The sequence below is a fragment of the Schistocerca gregaria genome, chromosome 5, assembly GCF_023897955.1.
Source record: "Schistocerca gregaria isolate iqSchGreg1 chromosome 5, iqSchGreg1.2, whole genome shotgun sequence".
Classification (NCBI taxonomy): Eukaryota; Metazoa; Arthropoda; class Insecta; order Orthoptera; family Acrididae; genus Schistocerca; species Schistocerca gregaria.
Window position 1 is genome coordinate 52,929,190 of NC_064924.1, and position 21,367 is coordinate 52,950,556.

General features: G+C 38.0%; 1 protein-coding gene across 1 annotated transcript in view; it reads right to left on the minus strand.

The window, feature by feature from the left end:
• LOC126273220 (sodium channel protein 60E-like) overlaps positions 1–21,367 on the minus strand; it is a 295,045-nt gene that overhangs the window by 34,517 nt on the left and 239,161 nt on the right. The window contains exons 22-23 of the mRNA XM_049976764.1: positions 17,174–17,365; positions 7,707–7,861 (exon numbers count right to left, since the gene is read on the minus strand). Of these exons, the coding sequence (XP_049832721.1) occupies positions 7,707–7,861; positions 17,174–17,365 (347 nt within the window). The remainder of the gene's footprint in view (positions 1–7,706; positions 7,862–17,173; positions 17,366–21,367) is intronic.

Genomic DNA, 21,367 nt, shown 5'->3' on the forward strand with positions numbered 1-21,367 from the left:
ATCTGCTTGCTAGATGACAGTCTTTCCAATGACTGCCTCCAGCTCAAGGAAAACTGGATACATACCTCCCCATCATTAGGGCCTTCGAACCATCTCTTAGATTTTCATCAGCATTGAAGGACCCCTCCCAGGTGTTTGTTGCCCATCTCACTCACCAATTCCAGTCCCAGTCTTGGTTCTCTCACCCACCTGAATCAATTACTATGGAATGGACAAGGCTCCTGCGGGTCTGTGAAGCCCATAGCAGCTGCCCACTTGCACCACTTGTTTCACAATGCATGAACACCAACAGTGCTATTACTGCTGAGCCTATTGTTCAACCTGTGGCAGAACGGAACATAAAGCAGAGGTCTGTCAGTCATCCCTCAGGATAAAAATAGACTGCATCCATCTTACATGATGTATACATCACGGGACAACCAGGACATCTGGGAATTTTTTCATCTGGGAGAAAACCAGGAAAAACCTGGGAATTTTTTTAGAATTCTTGGAATTTTGAATTGTTTTAATTTTCAGTTAAATTTTTGTAGTTTTGACTGGTTAGAACTGATAGTTTAAAAAAGAATTTTACTTTAACCCAATACTGGAAAATAGTAATGCAACAATAAAACATAAACGATGGGGAAAAAAACAACAAAATAAAAGCTAAATTCCAAATGATACGCACCACTTACAACAACAAAACACAGTGTATGCACAAGTGTCAGCCGACAGCACAATGTGTCGAAGGCTTTAGGTCAAAGACTACGCAATACTACATAACAACAAACTGCTTCATATGAGCATGACATTACAGCAGTTGGTTCAAATAGCTCTGATCACTATGGGACTTAACATCTGAGGTCATCAGTCCCCTAGATCTTAGAAGTACTTAAACCTAATTAACCTAAGGACATCACACACATCCATGCCCGAGGCAGGATTCCAACCTGTGACTGTAGCAGTCGCACGGTTCCGGACTGAAGCGCTTAGAACTTCTCGGCCACAGCGGATGGCCGCAACAGTTGTTTGAGCAATTGCTGGTGGGCTCATGTGCTTGTGCATTTGACTCACATTTGAGCAGTACCTTCTCCCACTTCTGGCTACTTGAAGCATGTCTGTTAGCTGTATCAGCAGCAGCAACAAGCAGCCAGATGCTAACCAGAAAATTTTTTATGGTATGCCCAAGCTACCAAATTTGCACATTCGCAGGGCAGTCTGAGTTGTAGAACAATGAAGTTATTTTTGTCGATTAGCTAAAGAAATTTGGCTTTTATTAATCTTTTCTGCAGAGGCAGTATATTCATTTGAAACACTATTGGCTGGTGCCAGCTGTTTGCTGAATTTCAAGTGCAAGTTTTTATCTTGTGCCACATATGACCTTATGCCATAATAAAGAACCAAATATGAGATAATATAGTACTGGTACTCTAAGAGAATTTGCATCTCAAAAACCACACCGAAAAGTTTAATATCAGGTTGCAGCCTACTTCTTTGTGAATCTGGACATACAAGTGTGTACTTTAAGTCGAATTATGCATTTTAGTGTGATTTATGAAATTCTGATGCTCTTGGTGTATCCTCTGACATCCTGCTTTGTTTATAACATAATGTGCAATCTCTTAGTGAACGGCATTCTCTATTGCTCTCTGACAACTGCTGAAACGAATTCTAACAAGTTGTGGACAAATACTGCAGATAGTGGTTTGAAGAGCATTACTTTCAAGGTAAATTTAATTTTACACAAGATGAATTATCTTAAGTGTGCGAACATGCTCATGTGCCTAGAATTTCTGGAGTCAAAGAGTGTTTAATTTTCATTTAAGGATTAACACTTTGAGGGCCAGCCACTTAGAAGAATTTTAAGCCCAGGAGACCAGACATTTATGGCATTAATTAAAATTTTACTGGCACATTTATGTGATGTAACTTAATGTGCAACACACACACACACACAAAAAAGACCAATATAATATGTGATAGCTTAGCTTTTCTTGTAGCTACACTATGCATATTAGTTTAAACCATTAACTTTTCCTATTCGTGTGCTCACGCTACATCATGTGTCCTATGCTCTCTGAGTACCTGCTATCATTGGCTGCTGAGATCATGTGACATGAGCTATGATTGGGTTACCAAAGTGAATCGCAATTTTGATTTCAATGCTTTGGAATCTAATGCTTTGTGTTTGGTGGAATCTGAATGTATACCTTTGTAATATAAAAATATGCATCATATGTGTTGCTGCACATAAAAGATCTTTACAAGCAGTATTCCCCCCCCTCCCCCCCCCCCCTCTCTCTCTCTCTCTCTCTCTCTCTCTCTCTCTCTCTCTCTCTCTTTCTCTTTCTCCCTCTCCCTCTCTATTTTACAATTCCGAGGGAAAGTATAGTCACTTAATATGGGGAAAGTGTATTTTCACCCAGGAAAAAGTGTATTTTTGACTGGGAAATCCTGGTCTCACCCCCGAGATTCAAAGTTAGATGAGGTGCCAGATGACTATTCTCTGGATGTCCTACATGTCCAGGCCATACTCCCCTTTTCCAATAGACTCTTAACTCTTACAGTGGACATCAAAGCCATTCCTGTGGTTTTTCAATGACTACTGTTAACTGTGAGACTTATCATACCTAGGCTTCTCTCTGCTTCAGGCATTTCTCAAATGACTCCAAAGCTACACCAGTGGCACCACTGAAGTCAAAGGCCAGTACAATGCTTGGGACAGTAACAGGCAGCTGCCTTCATGACATTCATTCTTGTTATTACTACAACAGGGGCCATGAACATTCTCAGTTTACATCTTTTCAATGCCTTGGGTTTGGAAGTTCATGATTCTGCCAATAGTATTCAGTTATCTATGGCCAGCTCATATATATGGGATTTGTGCAACAAATACAAATCTATTTTCACCTATCTGTCTACCAGCATCACAGGGATTGATGCTCATGTTGCCCCACTTCTGTTGGCTAAACCCTGTTTCTTTAATGTGCATGATAATATTTTTGTAGTCAAGGGTGAACTTCAGAAAGAGTTCCAGGTCCTGGAAGATGAGGACATCCTGACTGTAATCCCTAACAGTTAGTGGGACACCCAGTTCATCATTGTGGAAAAACCAAATGGGTTACTTAGTATTTGCAGAGTCTTCAATGCCATGATGAAAATCCAGTATGTCATTGGCACCTATCCTTTCCCAAACTTGAAGACATGATGGCACATCTTGGCAGGGGACAAGATCTTTGTAAAGACTGACATATGGTATGCATACCTTCAACTCCCCTTAGACAAGGTGCCTTTTCTAGTCTAATATGATACCTTTTGGTACTGTGAGCAGCCTAGCTATTTTTCAACTGAACTTGCAACATCTGACAAAGAATGTGTCCAGAATGGCTAACTGTCCTGACATATTATTGTCACAGATAAAAATGCTAAGGACTTAGTGAGCAACCTAGATGCCTTATTTGCTGCTCTCCAGGAGGACAATCTCAAGTGCAACAAGGAAAAATGCTTTTTCTATCACATGTTGATTGTTCAGGATATATCTTACGTATCTGAAAAATAAGGTACATGTCACATTACACTCGAGCTGTCCAGAAAATTCCTAAGACCAATGAACAAACCCAATCCATGTTGGGACATCTCAATGTATATATGAAATTCATCCCCCATGCAGCAACCATAGAGGAACCCCTCCATCAGTTGTGCAAAAAATGTCAAATGGAGTTGGGGTTCCATGAGTGACAAAGCCTCCTGTGATATAAAATGAGTTTTGCTCCATCCAACATGCTTTATGGCCTAAGAACCATCCAAGTAATTGATTTTGGCAGCTGACACATAAGACTATGGCTTGGACAGGGTCCTGCCTCAAAGTCAACTGGGTGGAATGGAATGCACTATTGCATTCATCTCCAAAACATTAGTGCAGGTGCAATGCAACTACAGACAGGTCAAGAAGGAAGCCCTGGCTGTTGTTTTTGCCTCAGAAAATCTCCATGCTCATATGCATGGCAGGCAGTTTGCACTCCTAACCGACCATAAACCTCTACTGCCATCATGCAAGGCTGACTCAAATATTCCAGCCAACACATCATGTTGTTGTCCGCGGCTTGTGGTCTTGCGGTAGCGTTCTTGCTTCCCGCGCACAGGGTCCCGGGATTTTCTCGGCCTCGAGAAGAGTGGGTTTTGTGTGTGTTTCATCATCATTTCATCCTCACTTGCAAGTCGCTGTAGTGGTGTTAAAGAACTTCTGGAGTGGCGGCCGAACTGCCCCACGAGGGATCTCCTAGCCACCAATGCTATATGCTCATTATTATTATTATCATATTGTTTCCACTGGTTGGCGTTGTTTGTGTCCAGATACTTGTACAACAACAAGCATTGTTCCACGGCTCAACATGCAGACAATAGTATCCTTCCCTATCACTGAAACAAGACCCATAATTCAATTTGGCACTATAGGTCTGTTTCCACACAGATATCGAAGGAGAAGAAGCAGTGACTATCTTCCCCTTAGATGCAGCAGTTAGCACCTGTGAATCCTCTGAGAACCCAGCTATCTGAGAAGCACTCTGTCTAGTGAACTATGGTTAGCTGGTAGATTGCAAACAAATGGACCACCTGGAAATACAAACCTTTTGGTATCATCACAATGAATTATCCACTCTTGAGGGCATCCTATTACTACAGGGGGAAACTGGTCAAACTAGCATAGCAGTCCACACACCCTTAGGTGATACATATACGCGAGGGACAAGGAGAATGGTTCCAACCAAGCAGCTGGCTAGGCAACATGTATATTGGCATGGGATTGGCACTGATACTGCCAACATAGTTGTGGCATGAAACACCTGTCAGACTAAACAGGCAGCAGCAGCTTGGCAATATTAGCCCTCACCCTGAGACTATTGACAACACTATCCAGCTACTGCCTCAACAGGTCGTGCAGCCTCCAGATTCCAGTGAGGTCAGCCCTCTTCTGACCCAGATACCTATACCTATGGAGATCAATAACAGCCCTCCAGGGTAGCCTGTTCCATGAGCTGCTCACAAGGAGGCAAGCGCCACCTGAGACTTCGAGGTGTGCCACTCCTACTTGTCTATCAGGGATGGGAGGGTTACTGTGTATGGGCCATTTACCCTCTCTACCAACAGCCTCTCTCACACCAGCATCATGTGAATGGCTTACATAGCAAACCCACAGGGGCCACACCTGCAGATGAAAGCCATACAACCTCACATGTCTACTAGACAGGCCAGCACTGAGTTGTACTGAGCTGTTCCATTCCTTTGAGTCCTATGGGCCAGCCACTGAGCACAATAGTGGTCCATGTCAGAGCTCTCTCTAAGAAAATCATCAGAATCTCTCACACTGTGCTACCTGCAGTCACTGTTGCAACATGGAGCCACCAGTGACTACCTCAGGCATCAAGGTGAAGTGGCCTCTACACAGGAAACTGTGGTGGACTCTGGGCAACCACAGTAGTGATCAATCAATCAGAGCTCTCACTAACAAAATCATCAGAATCTCCCATGCCATGCTGTTGCCAGCTACCACCACAATGTGGAGCCATCACCAACTACCTTAGACATCAACAGAAAGTTGCCTCTATACAGAGGACTGATGTGGACTTTGGTATTGCCTGTCACCATTACTCTGTGTTATAACTTTTCAACTTCAACTTTGTCATTTATTGGGACCATCTGCACAATCACAGAGTTGTGTTGATCAAGTGATAATGAAAACCTTTCCATGGTTGGTTCTTGTAAAAACTCATTCCCACAAGGAGCATTCTTGTTTATGTATTATCTAATAAACCTGCTCTGCATTGTTTGCCTGGGCTCTTTTCTCACTGCACAAATCACAGGAAATATCATTAAACTCCATCAACTGTAATATAAAAATCACAATGTAATTTAATAAAGAGGGGCAACTACCTCTCCTTTACATGTTAATTAAGAGAAGAATGGATAAATCAATGGGTCACAGAGTATATATAGAAAACCTACACACACTGGCCTCTGTCTCCAAGCCTTGAGCTATCACCATCCATCACAAAGAAAGATGGTGCTAAAGACTCTGGTCTATAAAGATCTAGCACTTTCAGGCAAGGAGAACTTGCCAAAAAATTACAAAACTTATGAATAATGTTCCAAAGGATGGGTAATCAGAAAATGAAATTGAACGGGTGATACAGACAAAATCAGGAATGCCCGAGAAAGAGGTTGTGACAGAAACTGAAGAAGTGAAGCTAATAGTCATTTATCTACCTTATACTGGCCCAAAATGCAGAAAGATCGGTAGACTTTTATTCAAACATGGCATCCACTATATTTTACTAACTTCAACAATGATAAAAAGTATTCTGTAATACATTAAAAATTGCATTCCACATGAATGTGTCATGTCTTGCATGGGGTTTACTATCAGAACAGACAAGGAGAGGTGCAAGAAACATTAATGACATATCTGACAAAACCAACCAAGCAAACTGCCTGCCACTGAGCACTGCTGCAAATATAGTCACAAAATAAAACACAGTGAGACCTGTATTGTGGAGAAAATGCCAAGCTTTAAGGACAAAAGACTTAAGGAGTCTATCAAAAATATGATATCAGAAAACCTAATACAGAAGGAAGTGTATCCAATTTAAATAACACTTGGCATCTGACACCCAATTTATTAAAATCTTCCTAGCCATCACATCCACCAGAGTTGGAAAACACTGTGAAAATTTGCATTTCACAGGAACATGAGTGTGAGCTCTAAAAACCAAAAGAGCATCAGAGGGAAAAGTGGGCATCAGGGACCCAAGATGGTATAAATAACAGCGTGAGACCAACACCAGTTCACAGTATGGTTGGAGTCCAGGCAGCGAGTACACATCACAGCAAAACTTACAGGACCTGAAAAATACAGCTGGGTGGATCATTGAAATATTTTGCATAAAGCGAAAACAACTTGGCAGAACACATAGAAGCATACTGTTAAAAAAAATTAATTATTTCTCTTGCATGTTAAAGAGTTGATATTAAATTTTTCCATGAATATAATATAAACAGATTTTATTTCCTTACGGAAGCAGACCATTAGTCACAAATAATAACAACACTCAACAACAGTAGCCATCATTCAGCTTTCCTATACGTCACTATTTACATTACTGTTTTAATAGCAGTGTACTGTTGATATATCATGAGTTAATGTTTATCGCTCAAAGTACAGATATGTAATGCTTCTGGAGCTGCATATCCAATGAAATAAGGTTCTACAGTAATGACCTATTAAAAATTACTCTCTAGGTGATTACCTTAGTTAATTTCAGCAGCTCTTCTAAAATGAAATTACATTTTCAGAATTAATGTTGCTAGCACTAATATATTTTCACTGCTTACAAATAACACTGATCTTCAGACTTTTGCAAGCAGCTGCTTTTGTTATAAAACTGAATGGCCACAGACCACCGTCGAATTATAAAGGTTGACTATGAAGTGTTGCCTCCCAGATTTTGTGATATACTTCTGAAGTCATTGTCTTCTGACATTTGCATGTCACCAGATGATAATTCATAATCTTACACACACTTTTAAATACTCTACTGATATTACATAATTATTCTATTTCTTCATAGGGGATTACTGCATTATAACTATTGGCTTATGAAACTGTTCACTATTTAATAAAATAAAAGTAAAATTAATTTTCCTTTTGCCAGCACAAGAGTATTGCTTACCTTCTAGAATTTGACAGGTCATAGAACATCGCTAGGAACTGATTCATTGGTCGCTTAATCACCTTCTGTGGTTTCTTCCTGCCTAATTTTTTCATGGCTGTATAGTAGTGCTTCTGACTTTCAGTGAGAAACATTTCAAGAACACCACCTTCATACTGTAAAAAAACCATTTATCACAAAAATTTAGTTGTGAATTTTATTTCTTTTGCTATCAGATACAACAACCATTACATAGTGCATGGAATCAATGCTGTTAAAATATTAGTTTTCTTAAATAGTACATTTTTTGAATGTCCAGCTGGACTGATAGTTCCATTTCTACACACAACATTTCCATGACTGAACTACTTGTCATCATCTGATGGTATCAGTATTGACTTAGGTGTGCCTGGTGCTTGTTCACTATTTGTGCTTGAGTTCAACTCCCTATGCTCATTGTGTGCTCCATTGTTTTGATTCATCTGGACTAAAATTCTGTGAAACATAATTTTTCTTTATGCTTTTGGCCCTGATAAACCTGGTGGCTGGTGAGATATTAAAAAGCTAAATGTTGAATCTGAAATTAAAACCTCTACCCCCCTTTATTAGATACAAATAATAGCATACCACCAACAATTTCTCTTCTGGTTGGGGTCCAGACAGTGACAACATTACTTACAAATAGGTTCATTGTCAAAATACTGTGCATAAAAATGTAAATATCAATGTGGCTAGATGCCTAAAAAGTATACATCTACAAATCAGAGCACAAAAACACCATTAATAACTTTTAATTATCATACAAATAACAACAGGGGCACTATCCTGGTGTAGAGTGTACTATGGCTGTGAGGAAACAATTGATACATTTCTACCCATAAAGTTTGTGTGCCATGTCCTTTGTACAATTATTCCTGGTCCAAGCTAGGTTCTACTTGTACACACAGCAAATTATGATAAAATGTAAATGAAAGAAAAATTCTATGCAGAAATTGATTTTCTGCAATTTCTCAGAAGAAAATGCACAAGATTTGTTAATCATCTTTACAGTAATGATATGCTATATCAATCAATTTACATTTCAAAATATTGAAATCTCATCTTATGCATTCATAGTATATAATCAGACAGCTCATTAAAAAACTGAAAAATTTTAGAACTTATTAGGTAGAGTTGGAGTAAAATGTTGTACTGAGATCTTTATAGCTGGACAAGTAGTTTGATGATGGCAGAAAATCAGCTGCTCCTGTATTGCTGTAATTGGGTACAACAAACAGGCTTTGTGTCATGTATAAACATTTTCTGACTGCAAGTCTTGTTACATGGAAACAAGAGGTACAAAACAAAAATTTACTATTTGTATTATTGTTCCATTTATAATGGATAATATGAGAAAATAACTTAGCTAGTTTTTCTAATGAGAAAATAACTTAGCTACTTTAGGAGACCATGTTTACTGGACCTTTTTTTCTTGTTTTTGTCCATACTACCTCCTCCCAAAATATGGGAAGCAAAGAGCCTGCAGCAGAATAGATTGTTTCACAATATCAAGGATGAACAAGTGCTCATGGTTCTTAAGACATGAATTTTAGAACTTAAGTTCACTGGATATTTTTTTCATAGTTTGGTGCAAGGAAACTGTCTCAAAATTTTTAAAATGTCATTCGGAAATGCCCTGGGTAAAAGTAAGTGGTCAGCTATGTGATGATATCTCTGTCCCACTGTAAAAATGTGTGTGTTTACTTACAATGCAAGCAGTCTTGTGGCGGGTTCTTACAGTGCTTGCAAAAACCTTAAACTGGTATATGCTTACAAGAATGAAATGAAATAGTATCATCACAAAGATTCTACTACACTACACTTGTCCATTGCCTTTTGGAGTACTTCTGCATGGTGTGGAATCCTTACCATATAGGATAACGGAGTACATTGAGAAAGTCTCGTACTATCAGGAAATTAGGGAGAGAGTGTCACAGACATGACATATGATTTGGGGTGGGGATTATCAAAACAAAGGAATTTTTCTCTGCGGTGCAATCTTCTCAAAAAATTTCTGTCATCAACTTTCTCCTCTGTATTGAAAATATTTTGTTTATGCTGACCTGCATATGGAGAAATGATAATCATAATAAAATAAGGGAACTCAGGGCTCTGACGGACAGATATAGGTGTTCATTTTTTGTGTGCACTGTTCAAGAGCAGAATAAAAGAGAATTACTGTGAAGGTGGTTTGATGAACTCTCTGCAAGGCACTTAAGTGTGATTTGCAGAGTAGCCCTGTAGATGTAGATGTAGTTGTCATCTAGAGCTTGATGCAAACTTTCATACTGATATGACTGAAGGTACAATGTGTAAATCATTCTTTTCCTAATAAATCTGATTGAATTTTATGTTTCCACCAGTATGTTGTATATGCAAAATATCCATTTTTTATTAGGAGCCATTCATATCAAATTTGGAAGTATTTTATTGTTTTCTCTTACTTCTATTATTCTTCATTAATTTATAGTGAGTAGAATAAGAAATCTTGATATACAGTTGTTACTTTTCTCAGTAACAGCTTCAATTATGCATGCCTGTTTACCTCATGTCAAATCATTTTAGAGACAAAGTAAACAGAGGAGTTTTTTCTAAAAATTGAGAGAAGGCATGAAAGAAATTCACTTATTTCTTGATATGATCCCAAATGATGATATGACATTCTGTGCTTTACACAAAAGAGAGAGGGTGGGAGGGAGAGGAGGAGGAAGAGGAAGGGAAGGGGGAGAGGGAGAGGGGGAGAGGGAGGGGGAGAGGGGGAGAGAGAGAGAGAGAGAGAGAGAGAGAGAGAGAGAAAGAGAGAAAGAGAGAGAGAGAGAGAGAGAGAGAGAAAGAGAGAATACAGAACTGTATTACAGAGTTGTAGCAGTATCATAAACGTAGATACTTAATCATCACAAAAAAAAAAAAAAGGAAGACTCAAAAATTCAGAAAAGAGAGAGAATGAACATGTTTCCTTAAAGACTCATGTAAGGCTTAAAACATATATGCTATGCGATTTAAGCTCTATTGTTAAAACATCATGAAGATCTACATGTAACAGGTGCAGGGAAAAGGAAAAAAATTGCAAAAAGAATAACACCCCATTAAAGAATCTCATGCAAATTTTCTTTGAAACAAATTTTAATTTCCCAGCTATTACCTGAAAAGTATTATGAATATAGAAGATTATTTTCTCAGATAAATACAAGGGGTAGTTGTACTACTGAAATGAGGCAACAGAATACCAACAGAAGACAGAGGAGTGTCAAATTATGTGTTCTAATTTCCAAAAAAAAAAGTGACTGAGATCTCATGTGAGAGCAAAAGAAAGTATCTCTTGTTGTGAATTACAGAATATATAGTCATTATCCTGAACCTTCAAGAAAAATACTATGTCGGAAAAAATTGATTCTAACTGTCTCTTGGGAGGCCTGTTGCTCAATTCAGAGGGACTCTGTTTGTCTCGACAGGGAGAAAATGATAAAGGACATTGTGGTCTGTCAATGTTTACTGAGAGACCTGCAAAGGGTAGTCAGTTGGATACTTGAAAGTGCACTCTTCCATCACACACAATATCCCCTTTCCTCAATGTGTGTGAGAGTTGTGTCTTAAGTGTATCTGTACACTGTAGATAACTCTAATGAATGTGTGTTCAGTCTGTGTCTTGTGTGTGCTGCATGATAATCACAGAAGAGAGAGAGTCAAATCTGGTGCCATCACATAATCTACACCTCTTCGATACAACCAAGGGGACTACTCACTTAATGTCCACAACTATCAACAGTGTCACACACCCATACTCGATGACATACTGTGGAGAGTTAGAAATTTAATCTAGCACATTGGCAGTGACTTGTGATAGTGAACACTATGTGTCCATCTCTCCTCCCCTTGCTGGCCAAATACTGGCAGTAAAATTTCTTCATCCTCCAGGATTCAAACAGGTACCTCCAAGTTGATAACTCGCTAACCACAAACCTCCATTACCCCAGTGGTGCTATTCTCACACAGCACATAGGAAAAGCTCCAATAGTAGTATTCAGAAATCATAGGTGGAGACATCAGTGACAACAACAGTGTGAATCAGGCCTGGAGTTATGCTCAGATAGCCAACTGGTTCAGTCTGCTTGTGGCAGCTGTGGCACAAGGACGCATAAGGCTACACTGTGTACCACAGTCAATGTCATCAGTAAAACATGTCAACGCAACTGCATTAGATAGTTAGAAGAACTGAGCTTCACACCTACTGATTTACAACACAATAATGGCTCAACCAAATAGGAATGATACACTGAAATTTGCCTTTGAACAGAACTCCTTACAATCAAAATAACATGATACCGAAAGATGGCTAGAAGAATCTGTTAAGATAACTTTTGAAGATATAGTAGGAATTTTTGTTTCTATAATGTATGATATTGTCTATTTTATGCTAAAGAACACAGATCTCTGCAACAGAATTGTGGAATCCAGTGGCAGAACAATGACATTCAAACACACTGTTGCATAAGCTGGTTGCAGCCTTTGAACAGTCTGAACAGTCGAACTACAGTTCGAAACAGCAATGAAACGGATCAACACAGTTACATCCCCTTGTAAGAACTGAATTGCTAATTGAAAATGATCTCTAACACTCAGCAGTTAAATGTATTAAATGGTGTGTGACAATTGAAAACAGGACAACAAAAACAGATACCCTCTTAATAATTGTATGTACACACAGGATTACCATTAGATACAATCCTTAGATGCAAACTCGTGCAGCACACGACCCAACTGGCCCCATACAAGCACAATGTATACAAAGGTATCTGAGTCAAATTCCAAGATCAATATTATCATTAACCTATGAGGCAAAAGCCAACAAACATAACAATGCAAAAAAATCACCTAAAAGGTAAACAATGACCATACTTAAAATAATGTTATGAATGTGGGGAAATCAGTGAACTAACAGGGGAAATGTTGCACCAGAAGAAAAAAAACAAATATCTTAGAAGCCACTAGATGTAGAAAAGAAAAAGATACATGAAGTCATATCAAACAACAAAAACAATCAAATACAAGAGCTCGACACCACAACAAAAAGCCCAAAAATGTAACAGAGGATCAAGAAAAAGCTAAAGATAGGCAAACAAAGTGCAAAAACACCAGTAAATTCTGAAACAGAAAAATGCACCTAGTATTAAGCAAGGCTGTGGAAACTGTGCTCAGTCCAAGAACAACAAACAGAGATTCTTCTAGCATAATGAAGCACAACTTCACAAAATAAAATAAGAAATTAGTAAGAATAATGATATAATCAAAATCTGCCATGACACTGGGCACGTAAAATTGGAGGGATTGACAAAGATGCAGGAATGACTGAAATCGCTGAAATAAAAGTATTACTAACAAAGACTTCACAACAAGATGAGAGGAGCAGAGCAGATATTGGAGCCCAGAAATGGATGTTAAGAAGATACTAAACTTTGGGCAGTTTCTGCCATGACAAACATTAAATCACTCTGAATATTCAGATATGATAACACTTCTAGCCTATGAAATAGTAACACTCAACATTAACAAAATATGAGAATCACTTTAACTAAAGAGCCTGAAAGATTTTTCATATGATGCTGATGATGCTGACAGATTTTGCCTTACTATAAATAGTGACAGTCATTCAAAGTAGAGCAAAAAAGGATGCAATGCCACAACAAATCCAGGAAGTGGGGTATAAATGGGAAGTGTTGCTGTATTTGTGCCCTCATGCAGCAAGGTCAACAGTCCCGTGACATACACTCCCAATAATTTCAGCTGCGGCCGATAAGGGATATCTGCAAGCCATCACATGGGCTTGGTCTCTGATGTCGTGCCGCAAATAGAAGTGTTCTTCTTGCTACCATGAGCTCACTTCATATCCTCCTGTACTCTGGTATCTACCTTGCTGATGCTGTGCATATGTGATCGGATTGCTTATGGGATCTCAACTGGATGACTCTTTGTATTGCAAAGACACAGAAGCTGACGTACTTGTGCGACCACAAACTATCTCAACACTCTTGGTGTATGTCTATGACATTATGATGGCCCAGTGTAGACAGGTTTTATGAACTGTCAAGTGATATTTGTGCATCGATCCTTACTGCATAATAAAGAGTTTTTGTTGCACTTTATCAGATGTAATATCAGCAATAAGGATTTGAACTTAGTGTGTGGGTTTTAACAACAAATTAAGTTAATTTGTTATCGTTCCAGAACCCATGAAACTGTGGCAGCTACAGCTGCATCTTCATAGGACACAGATGCACAAGAGCAATTACAAAAGCAAATCTCAAGTATCAACAAAGCCAGCAAGAGCAAATTAAGGAACAGGAGCAGCTTATACTACAGTAGCTCATCCGAGTCAGAACAGCATCCATCACTACCACTTCATCCACAAGATTAAGAGTGGGACGTATATTACACATGTCTACAGCTCTATTTCTGGGTGAGTAGCACAACTAACACTTTTGAACAGCATGCTTTTCTGCTATCTACCAGCAACCAAGTAATGTGTCTTTTATAATATTAGGTCCTCTCTCTAAATTTGAATTGCCAGAAATTCACAGTTTGCTGTGTAAGAATTATGAGCAGCAAACACATGTTACAGCAGATTAGCCCTCATTTTTCCACTGTTGGAAGAAGGCATATCAGTCATATGCTACACGGGTAGATGACCTTAAAATGCTGATCTAAAAGTGTCGATTTTTGTGTGCAAATAAAAGTTGTAAACAATCCTACGCCAAATCATTAGAGTGTCATCTAACTGCAATAATTACTTATGCACTTGATAAAGAATGTTCTGCAGAAGTATTGAAATTAACAATTCTACTGGGGAAGTGTTAGCAGTAGCAAATACCTTTGAAATGGCAGATGCGCCACAACAATATTTTGATTAAGGTACTGTATCTTCCGTAAAACTGATTAAAATATCAAATGCAGCATAGAAAAAAAAAGTTGATGAAACTGACGTATCTTCATAACATGGTGCTCCCATTCAACCACATTAAGCCCAACTGGAACTCATCAAGATCATTTTCATCATCGGACTCAGGATTTCAACACCGCCCCCTCTCCAAATTCTCTGGGCACAGAGCTATGGCATCACATCTTTGGGAGAGTTCCAGGATGAGTATCAGGTATCATCAGATCCGTATGGAGACAACAGATGTTCCAGTGAAAGCTAATCATACCATGCTGGTTCCGCAAGCAAACCAGCTGCATCCATGCCTTGTAGCTTCCATCTCTCAAGCCAACCACCAATGGCCTCAGAGTCAGTGTATTACAATTTTAGATGCCACATAGAGACAAGCCAACAACAGGACCAATTGCACTGTATGAAGGCCCCCCCCCCCTCTCCAACCCCCATGGAGTCAGAATCCTTCCCACCTCCAGGACCAATGACTCCTAGTAAGTACCATGAGACCAGAATATCTAGCTCCAGTATCATGCCAGTGTCCCCAGTGCAAGCAGAGGATACAGTGCAATCACAGATATCAGCTGACCTCAAGATGCAAATTAAACCCAACCCACACCTCCCCTAATAGTATGGCAGTCCTACTACCAATGGACAGACATTTCACCCTTATAGGTCAGGTATATGGGGAGGAGACAATGAGGTTGATTGTCTGCAATACACACTACCAAAAACTTCACCTGAATTTTGCCCCATGAGCAGTCACTTGGGCCTAGCCTCTGGCATCATGGAAGAAATAAAACATTTCCATATAAACTCACTTCATACCATGCTGTGCCCTAGTATGTACCTTGCTGATGTTGTACATATGTGACCAGGGTGCTTATTGGATCTCATTTGGACAATCTCTGGATTGCCTGTACATGGATGCTGAAGGACATGCAAGACCAACAATCTAGATTGTTTCCTTGGTGTGTGTCTACAACTTTATGACAACCTGGTTTTGTCAAATGTCAAGTGATAATCAAGTACCCATCCTTAATATGTAATAAAAAGTGTTTGTTGCACTTCAGCATGTGTAATAACTGCAATCAATACCAAAGAAAGGATACTGTTATATAGAAACATTTCCAAACAGCATCACTGTCACTGTCAACAACATGAGGATTATTAATATTTATTCTCTCTCTGGAAATAACAAATGTAAGAGACTGGAATTCTTTGACACATAAATTTGTAAAAGATTAGCAGCATATAATCCTTACAGGAAACATCAACTGTCTCCTAAAATAAAGGACAAAACACACAATGATACCAAATCAATGAGGATATGTGAGAACTGGAACATAGTAAGTTACTTGAATTTACCCATATAATGAACTACTCAGCTAGCAGAGTAGAGAAATCCACTTCGAGGGTGCTACTAGCTGGAATATGGTTCATAATCTTTTCTTATAAAGCCTGATATATAGTCACAACAAACACAGAACAGCAGAAGACACAACATACAAAAGGAGTTTGGAAATTCAACATTGCACATCAGTAAGAAACAAAATGTTGAGAGGCTCTCTAGAAGACATGGGCAGAATGTGAAAACAATGGTTAAGCCATCTACTCACAAAAAGCAGGAAATTCTGGTTCAAGTGCCAGTATGACAGAAATACATAACAGTTATTATACACAAATGAGAGCATACTTCTTGCACAGGATATCAGAAGAATTACAGAATGATATAAAATTTGATCACACAGTTTATAGAATACAATACTGTCTAAACCATGTAATTAGAAAAGTTATGTGATCAGATGTGCAGATGTTTGACAGCAACATAGTGTGCTTCTTGTGAGGCAGTTCAAAAGTTACATTAGTAGTCAATCTTATCCCTGATAATGAGTACTGCAGGGGTCTGGATCCTCCTTAGTGATTTCTGAGTGCCTGCAGTTTGTCCCTCCAGTGCACCCCAAACAGGATTCACAGAATGGATACGCCAGTACTTAACCTGTGAAGTGGATATCTTCAAGTGTAAGAAAATCATCTAACAGAGGAGTTCAATGGAGATGAGCATTATTGTACATGTGATAGTCTGGACAAAGTGTACCTCTGGAAAGAGGTTCATATGATTGCAGCACCTCACCTATGTAGCTTTGGGTACTAACATTAGTGTAATGACCTGTCATGTGATTCGTTACAATTTTCCTATAATTGCATCAGATATATTTTACAACATTAAAAGTCATAATATATATATGCCTGCATGTGCTGTATTTTTTAAAGTGTGAATATATTCTTAAGGTACAATGAAGTCTTTCTATTTTTTCACAAATAACAGCCCTTAATTGTGATACCATACAGATATGTTAATGAGGGGATAACATACTAATTATCACAGCAAAAGTTCGTATTTATCTCTGATTTTCTGCAGGATTTACAACTGGGCTTTGACTCAGTATTTCAGTCAGAATTTTACATTCTATACTGAAAACATGCAAACAGTTCTACAGTGATTTGTACAGCTACATACACTAACCTTTTTCTTGAGCATGTTGAAATTGTCTATTATGACTCCAATGAAGAGATTAAGTGTGAAGAATGATCCACAGACTATGAAAATTACAAAATAAAGATATGCATATAAGTTAGCTTCTCTCTGTGGCTGAAGATCAACACCTCTTGCATCAACAGCATCAGCCATTACTTCCATCCATCCTTCAAAAGTTGCCTGCAAGAAACACACATAAAGAAAGAAATAAGACAAACGGGTCACAACTCACTCGTGATTAAATTTCAAATTTATCTTTTTAAAAAAATGCAGATGTCCAATACATTACACAGTGGAAATTTTAAGTAAACAACTTATACTCTATAATAATTTAATACACATACATGGATTAAAAACCTATAATCTGATGAAATGTTTCCTACAAATACTGACAATGAAAAAATAAAGATCAAATATTTTGTGAAATCTTTTGTCTGGAGGTAAGAAATAAAACAGATTAGAGAAACATTTGATGTGTTTGTGATAGATGCTCAAAATCATGTAATTATCCAGAAAAGTAAGTGAGTAAGAACAATGACAATGAAAGCACTTCTAAGGGAGACATTATGTCCTCTGCCACCCGCCTTATCTTTCCTGATATTTGAAGGATTCTGTATTGAAGCGCTTTTGAGACTGAAAAATTACTGGAATTTATTACACCTTTAGGCACAAATGATAGATATATGTCAAGGCCACACAATAATGGACTGCATGGTCTTCATAATACACCAGACAAATATTCTTTAGTACTCTTTAAAATTCAAAGTTTATAAGTCAAAAATTTAACTTTAAATTGGCACCTTATTTGATGCACATGATTTCAAGCATCATTCAAAGGTGTGTCAAATCTTTTGCTAGTCTATATTATTTCTTACTTTTAGACAAAGGGTTCACAAAACATTTGAGTTTTTTTGTCAACTCTATTTTTATTTTCACATTTTGTTCAGAAAGCATGAAATACAATATATTTAAGTATCAATTGGTATTCTATTTTTATTAAGAGTATTTAGAGCAAGAGAAAGCAGAGAAGTTTCATTTCATTCTGTGGTTTTATTTTTATTTTATTTTTTTAACATGAAAGAAAAAAATCCACAACTTCTAATGTGATGAAATTGTAATTCTGATAACTTCTTTAGCTCTTGAGTTGACTGACTTTAATGTTGAGTATTGTTATGTCAAAGAGCAGTTTGATTATAGTTGCAGGAAATCCTTCAATTGTAAAGTGCTGCTCTGTGTCAAAGGCGGATGCCTTTCAAATGCATGTAAACCTTGATAACTTCTGGCGAAGTGAAGTAACATTATGTTGCTGTCAGATACTCTTATGGAGCTCTATCATACTGAAGGGGTGCCACAGATTAAAAATATCCTCATAAAGTGTTGGCTGCTTGAAAATCTATTAAATGAGAATAGACTGCATTCAATACAAAGTTTAAATTACTGAATTCACCATTTGACCATCCTTTGGTTTCTCTGAGTCACGTGCTGATCACAAAAGACAAGTACAGCATCAGCCTAACTTTATGACATTTGTTTCAATTTGAACAATGTCTGAGCACAAAGCGTTTTACAGTTCCAGCTCCTCATTTCAGGCCATAAAAGGTTATTAGAGCTGAGAATGAGGAACCAGGAAGGAGGTCCTCACTGGTTGACCATTTCAATCAGTTCACTTTACACACACTTCTCGAGTAACTTGCAATCAACTGCATACTCTTGTAATACAGGCTGTTAGCTTAATCACATTTGATGGTCCATATCCTGGAATGTTGATTATCCTCAACACTCTGATATTTATATTAATGTGTTCCTCCTCAACACTTCCGTGAGTTTAAAAAAACATTCGCTGAACCAGAACCTTTAACATCTGCCCACAACATGCTACTGGAAATACTGCTTTATCCCTATTCTGAGTTCTTCTGTTAACCCATTTCTAACACTTGGATAAAAATGCCAGAGTGCACAGTCTTCCAAATAATTTTGACATAATTGATCACAAGTTGTTCCATTTTACATCATATGATTAACTGTCTGTGTTTTCTTTTTCTTTGAACACTTCTCCAATGACTGGTGGCTGGAATTCTTTCCAGCAGAGTCTGGAGCAACATCTCCTTAAACTTCAACAGTAAAGACCTGTAGATAGGTGAGAAAAATTATTTGATTTTAATCTTTGGACTTTGGGAAGTTCTACTCAACACGCCCGAGTACAATTTCCATTGTGTCATGAAAGACAATTGTAGTTGCTCAAGGAGATATTGAGTGATAACCAGCACATGTTCAACAATGTGAGTCAATGTAGTGATGCATGTTGTGACTGCGATGCAAAACCAATTGACCAGTGATTATTGGTTGACATTTCTTCTCCACTGCGAAAAGAACAGAACAGCCCATACAATTATTGCGATTCTGATTTCACTAATCATCTCATTTGCTATATTGTGACCTAACTGGTTCCACTTATTTCTGTAAATGGCACGTACGTTGAACAAAATAGCATCAAAATCACACTTTTGTCATGTCATGATTGGCTGCAAGCCTGCTGCACAAAGAGCAACAGCTACAGCCTCTGTGCACTAATGCCTTAAGTTTTGCCACATGGGTGGAAGCTTGGACAAAAGGTTTAGCTGTCTCTTTTACTCCTACTCTCTCAAAATACAGTCCCTAATGCATTTTTCATTGCCTTTGACAACAGCTTTGAAGGCAAAATTTTTTGAACATGCAAATCATATGCAGAACTAGTCAGTTGTTTGATACTGACAGGACTGTCATTGGCATACAGATTGTGTACTTCTTAAGGTAATTAAAAGCAACTTGCATGATTTGGGGACAAATGTCAAACTTCCGCTCATTAATTGACGACAAATCTTGTGTGACCGTGATAATGCTACCATTGATAAGGCTGTTTGGCAGCTGCTAGTATACTTCCTCCACAATTTGTGGGAAGTGATACATGATCCCTTTTTCCTTTGTTTGTTTGAATTACTTCATGATTCTTCTGGATGTTGATAAATGCATGGAAAAACACAAGACAGTTTTCTGTGAATAACAAGTCAGTGAAGACATATGGCACTTCTTCCAATTTCATTTTGTTGCACTTTGCTTGCAAAGGAATGAGATGACCAATCAGTGACTGATAGCATCTTGTGCATACTGTCAGTGGCACACCATTCCAAAAAATGTGAAACATTTGATGATTGCAAACATAGCAAGACTGGGCTGGGAAAGTGTTGATATCAGTCACAAATTTTCTCACTACTCTTTCAGGTAATTCCACTCTCCTCGGCGATATTTTCTGTTTTTAGTCCTTCTCATACACTTTTCTGCCTTCACTGTTGTTGGGAGACTTTCCATATTTACCATGCCCTTTGGCGGTCAACCATGTTTACACACCTCATGTGACGCTTGAGACATTCTATAGTAGAGTCAGCATAAGCAGATCCTTGACAGTTAGCAGTTCTGCTGCCAGCTTTCAACAATGAAACACTAGGAGCTGTAGGAGAAACAAGCTTCATCTACAGAGCAGAAACAACACTGAGACCTTACCATAGATACAAAAAATCACCTCAGCACCTCATGTTCTTTAAATGCAGTGAATTTAGTACTTGGTTTGAAGGAGGCCATTTTGACAGTAAAGTATCACACCAATGCAAATTTTTATTCAAGAAACAGCTAGATTTTGAAGAGATGAACTTTTTGACAACTCATTTATGTTGGTAGCAGTAGCTATTCATGAAATATTTCGATTTTCTCTCAAATATCATATTACGTTTTTCTTAATTATCCTGATTTCTTTCAAACAATTGAACTTTTTTTTCAAAATTGCACCCACACTGGTGTTGTTGACACCTTCTTTGTCCATTTCCCACTATATGTTTGGCTTCAAATCACTATTTAATTTTTCAGTAATTATCTAATTAGTTCCAAGCTCTTAAACTCCTTTTTTTTTTTTTTTTTTTTTTTTTTTACAACTAAACTCTCAATTTCATACTCCATTTGTCCACTTTGGGAAGTCCACTTTGTTTGCCTATAATAATTCAGACAAGAATCTATTGCGTAATTTTCCTGAAAATCACTTATTAAGTTTTTACTAGTTATAAAGCTTACTTTCAAGCACTTAAAAATTGTTTCTAAGAAACTGGACCTGAAACCAGTCAATCTGATATCCTATTTCTCATTATTTGGTAGGCA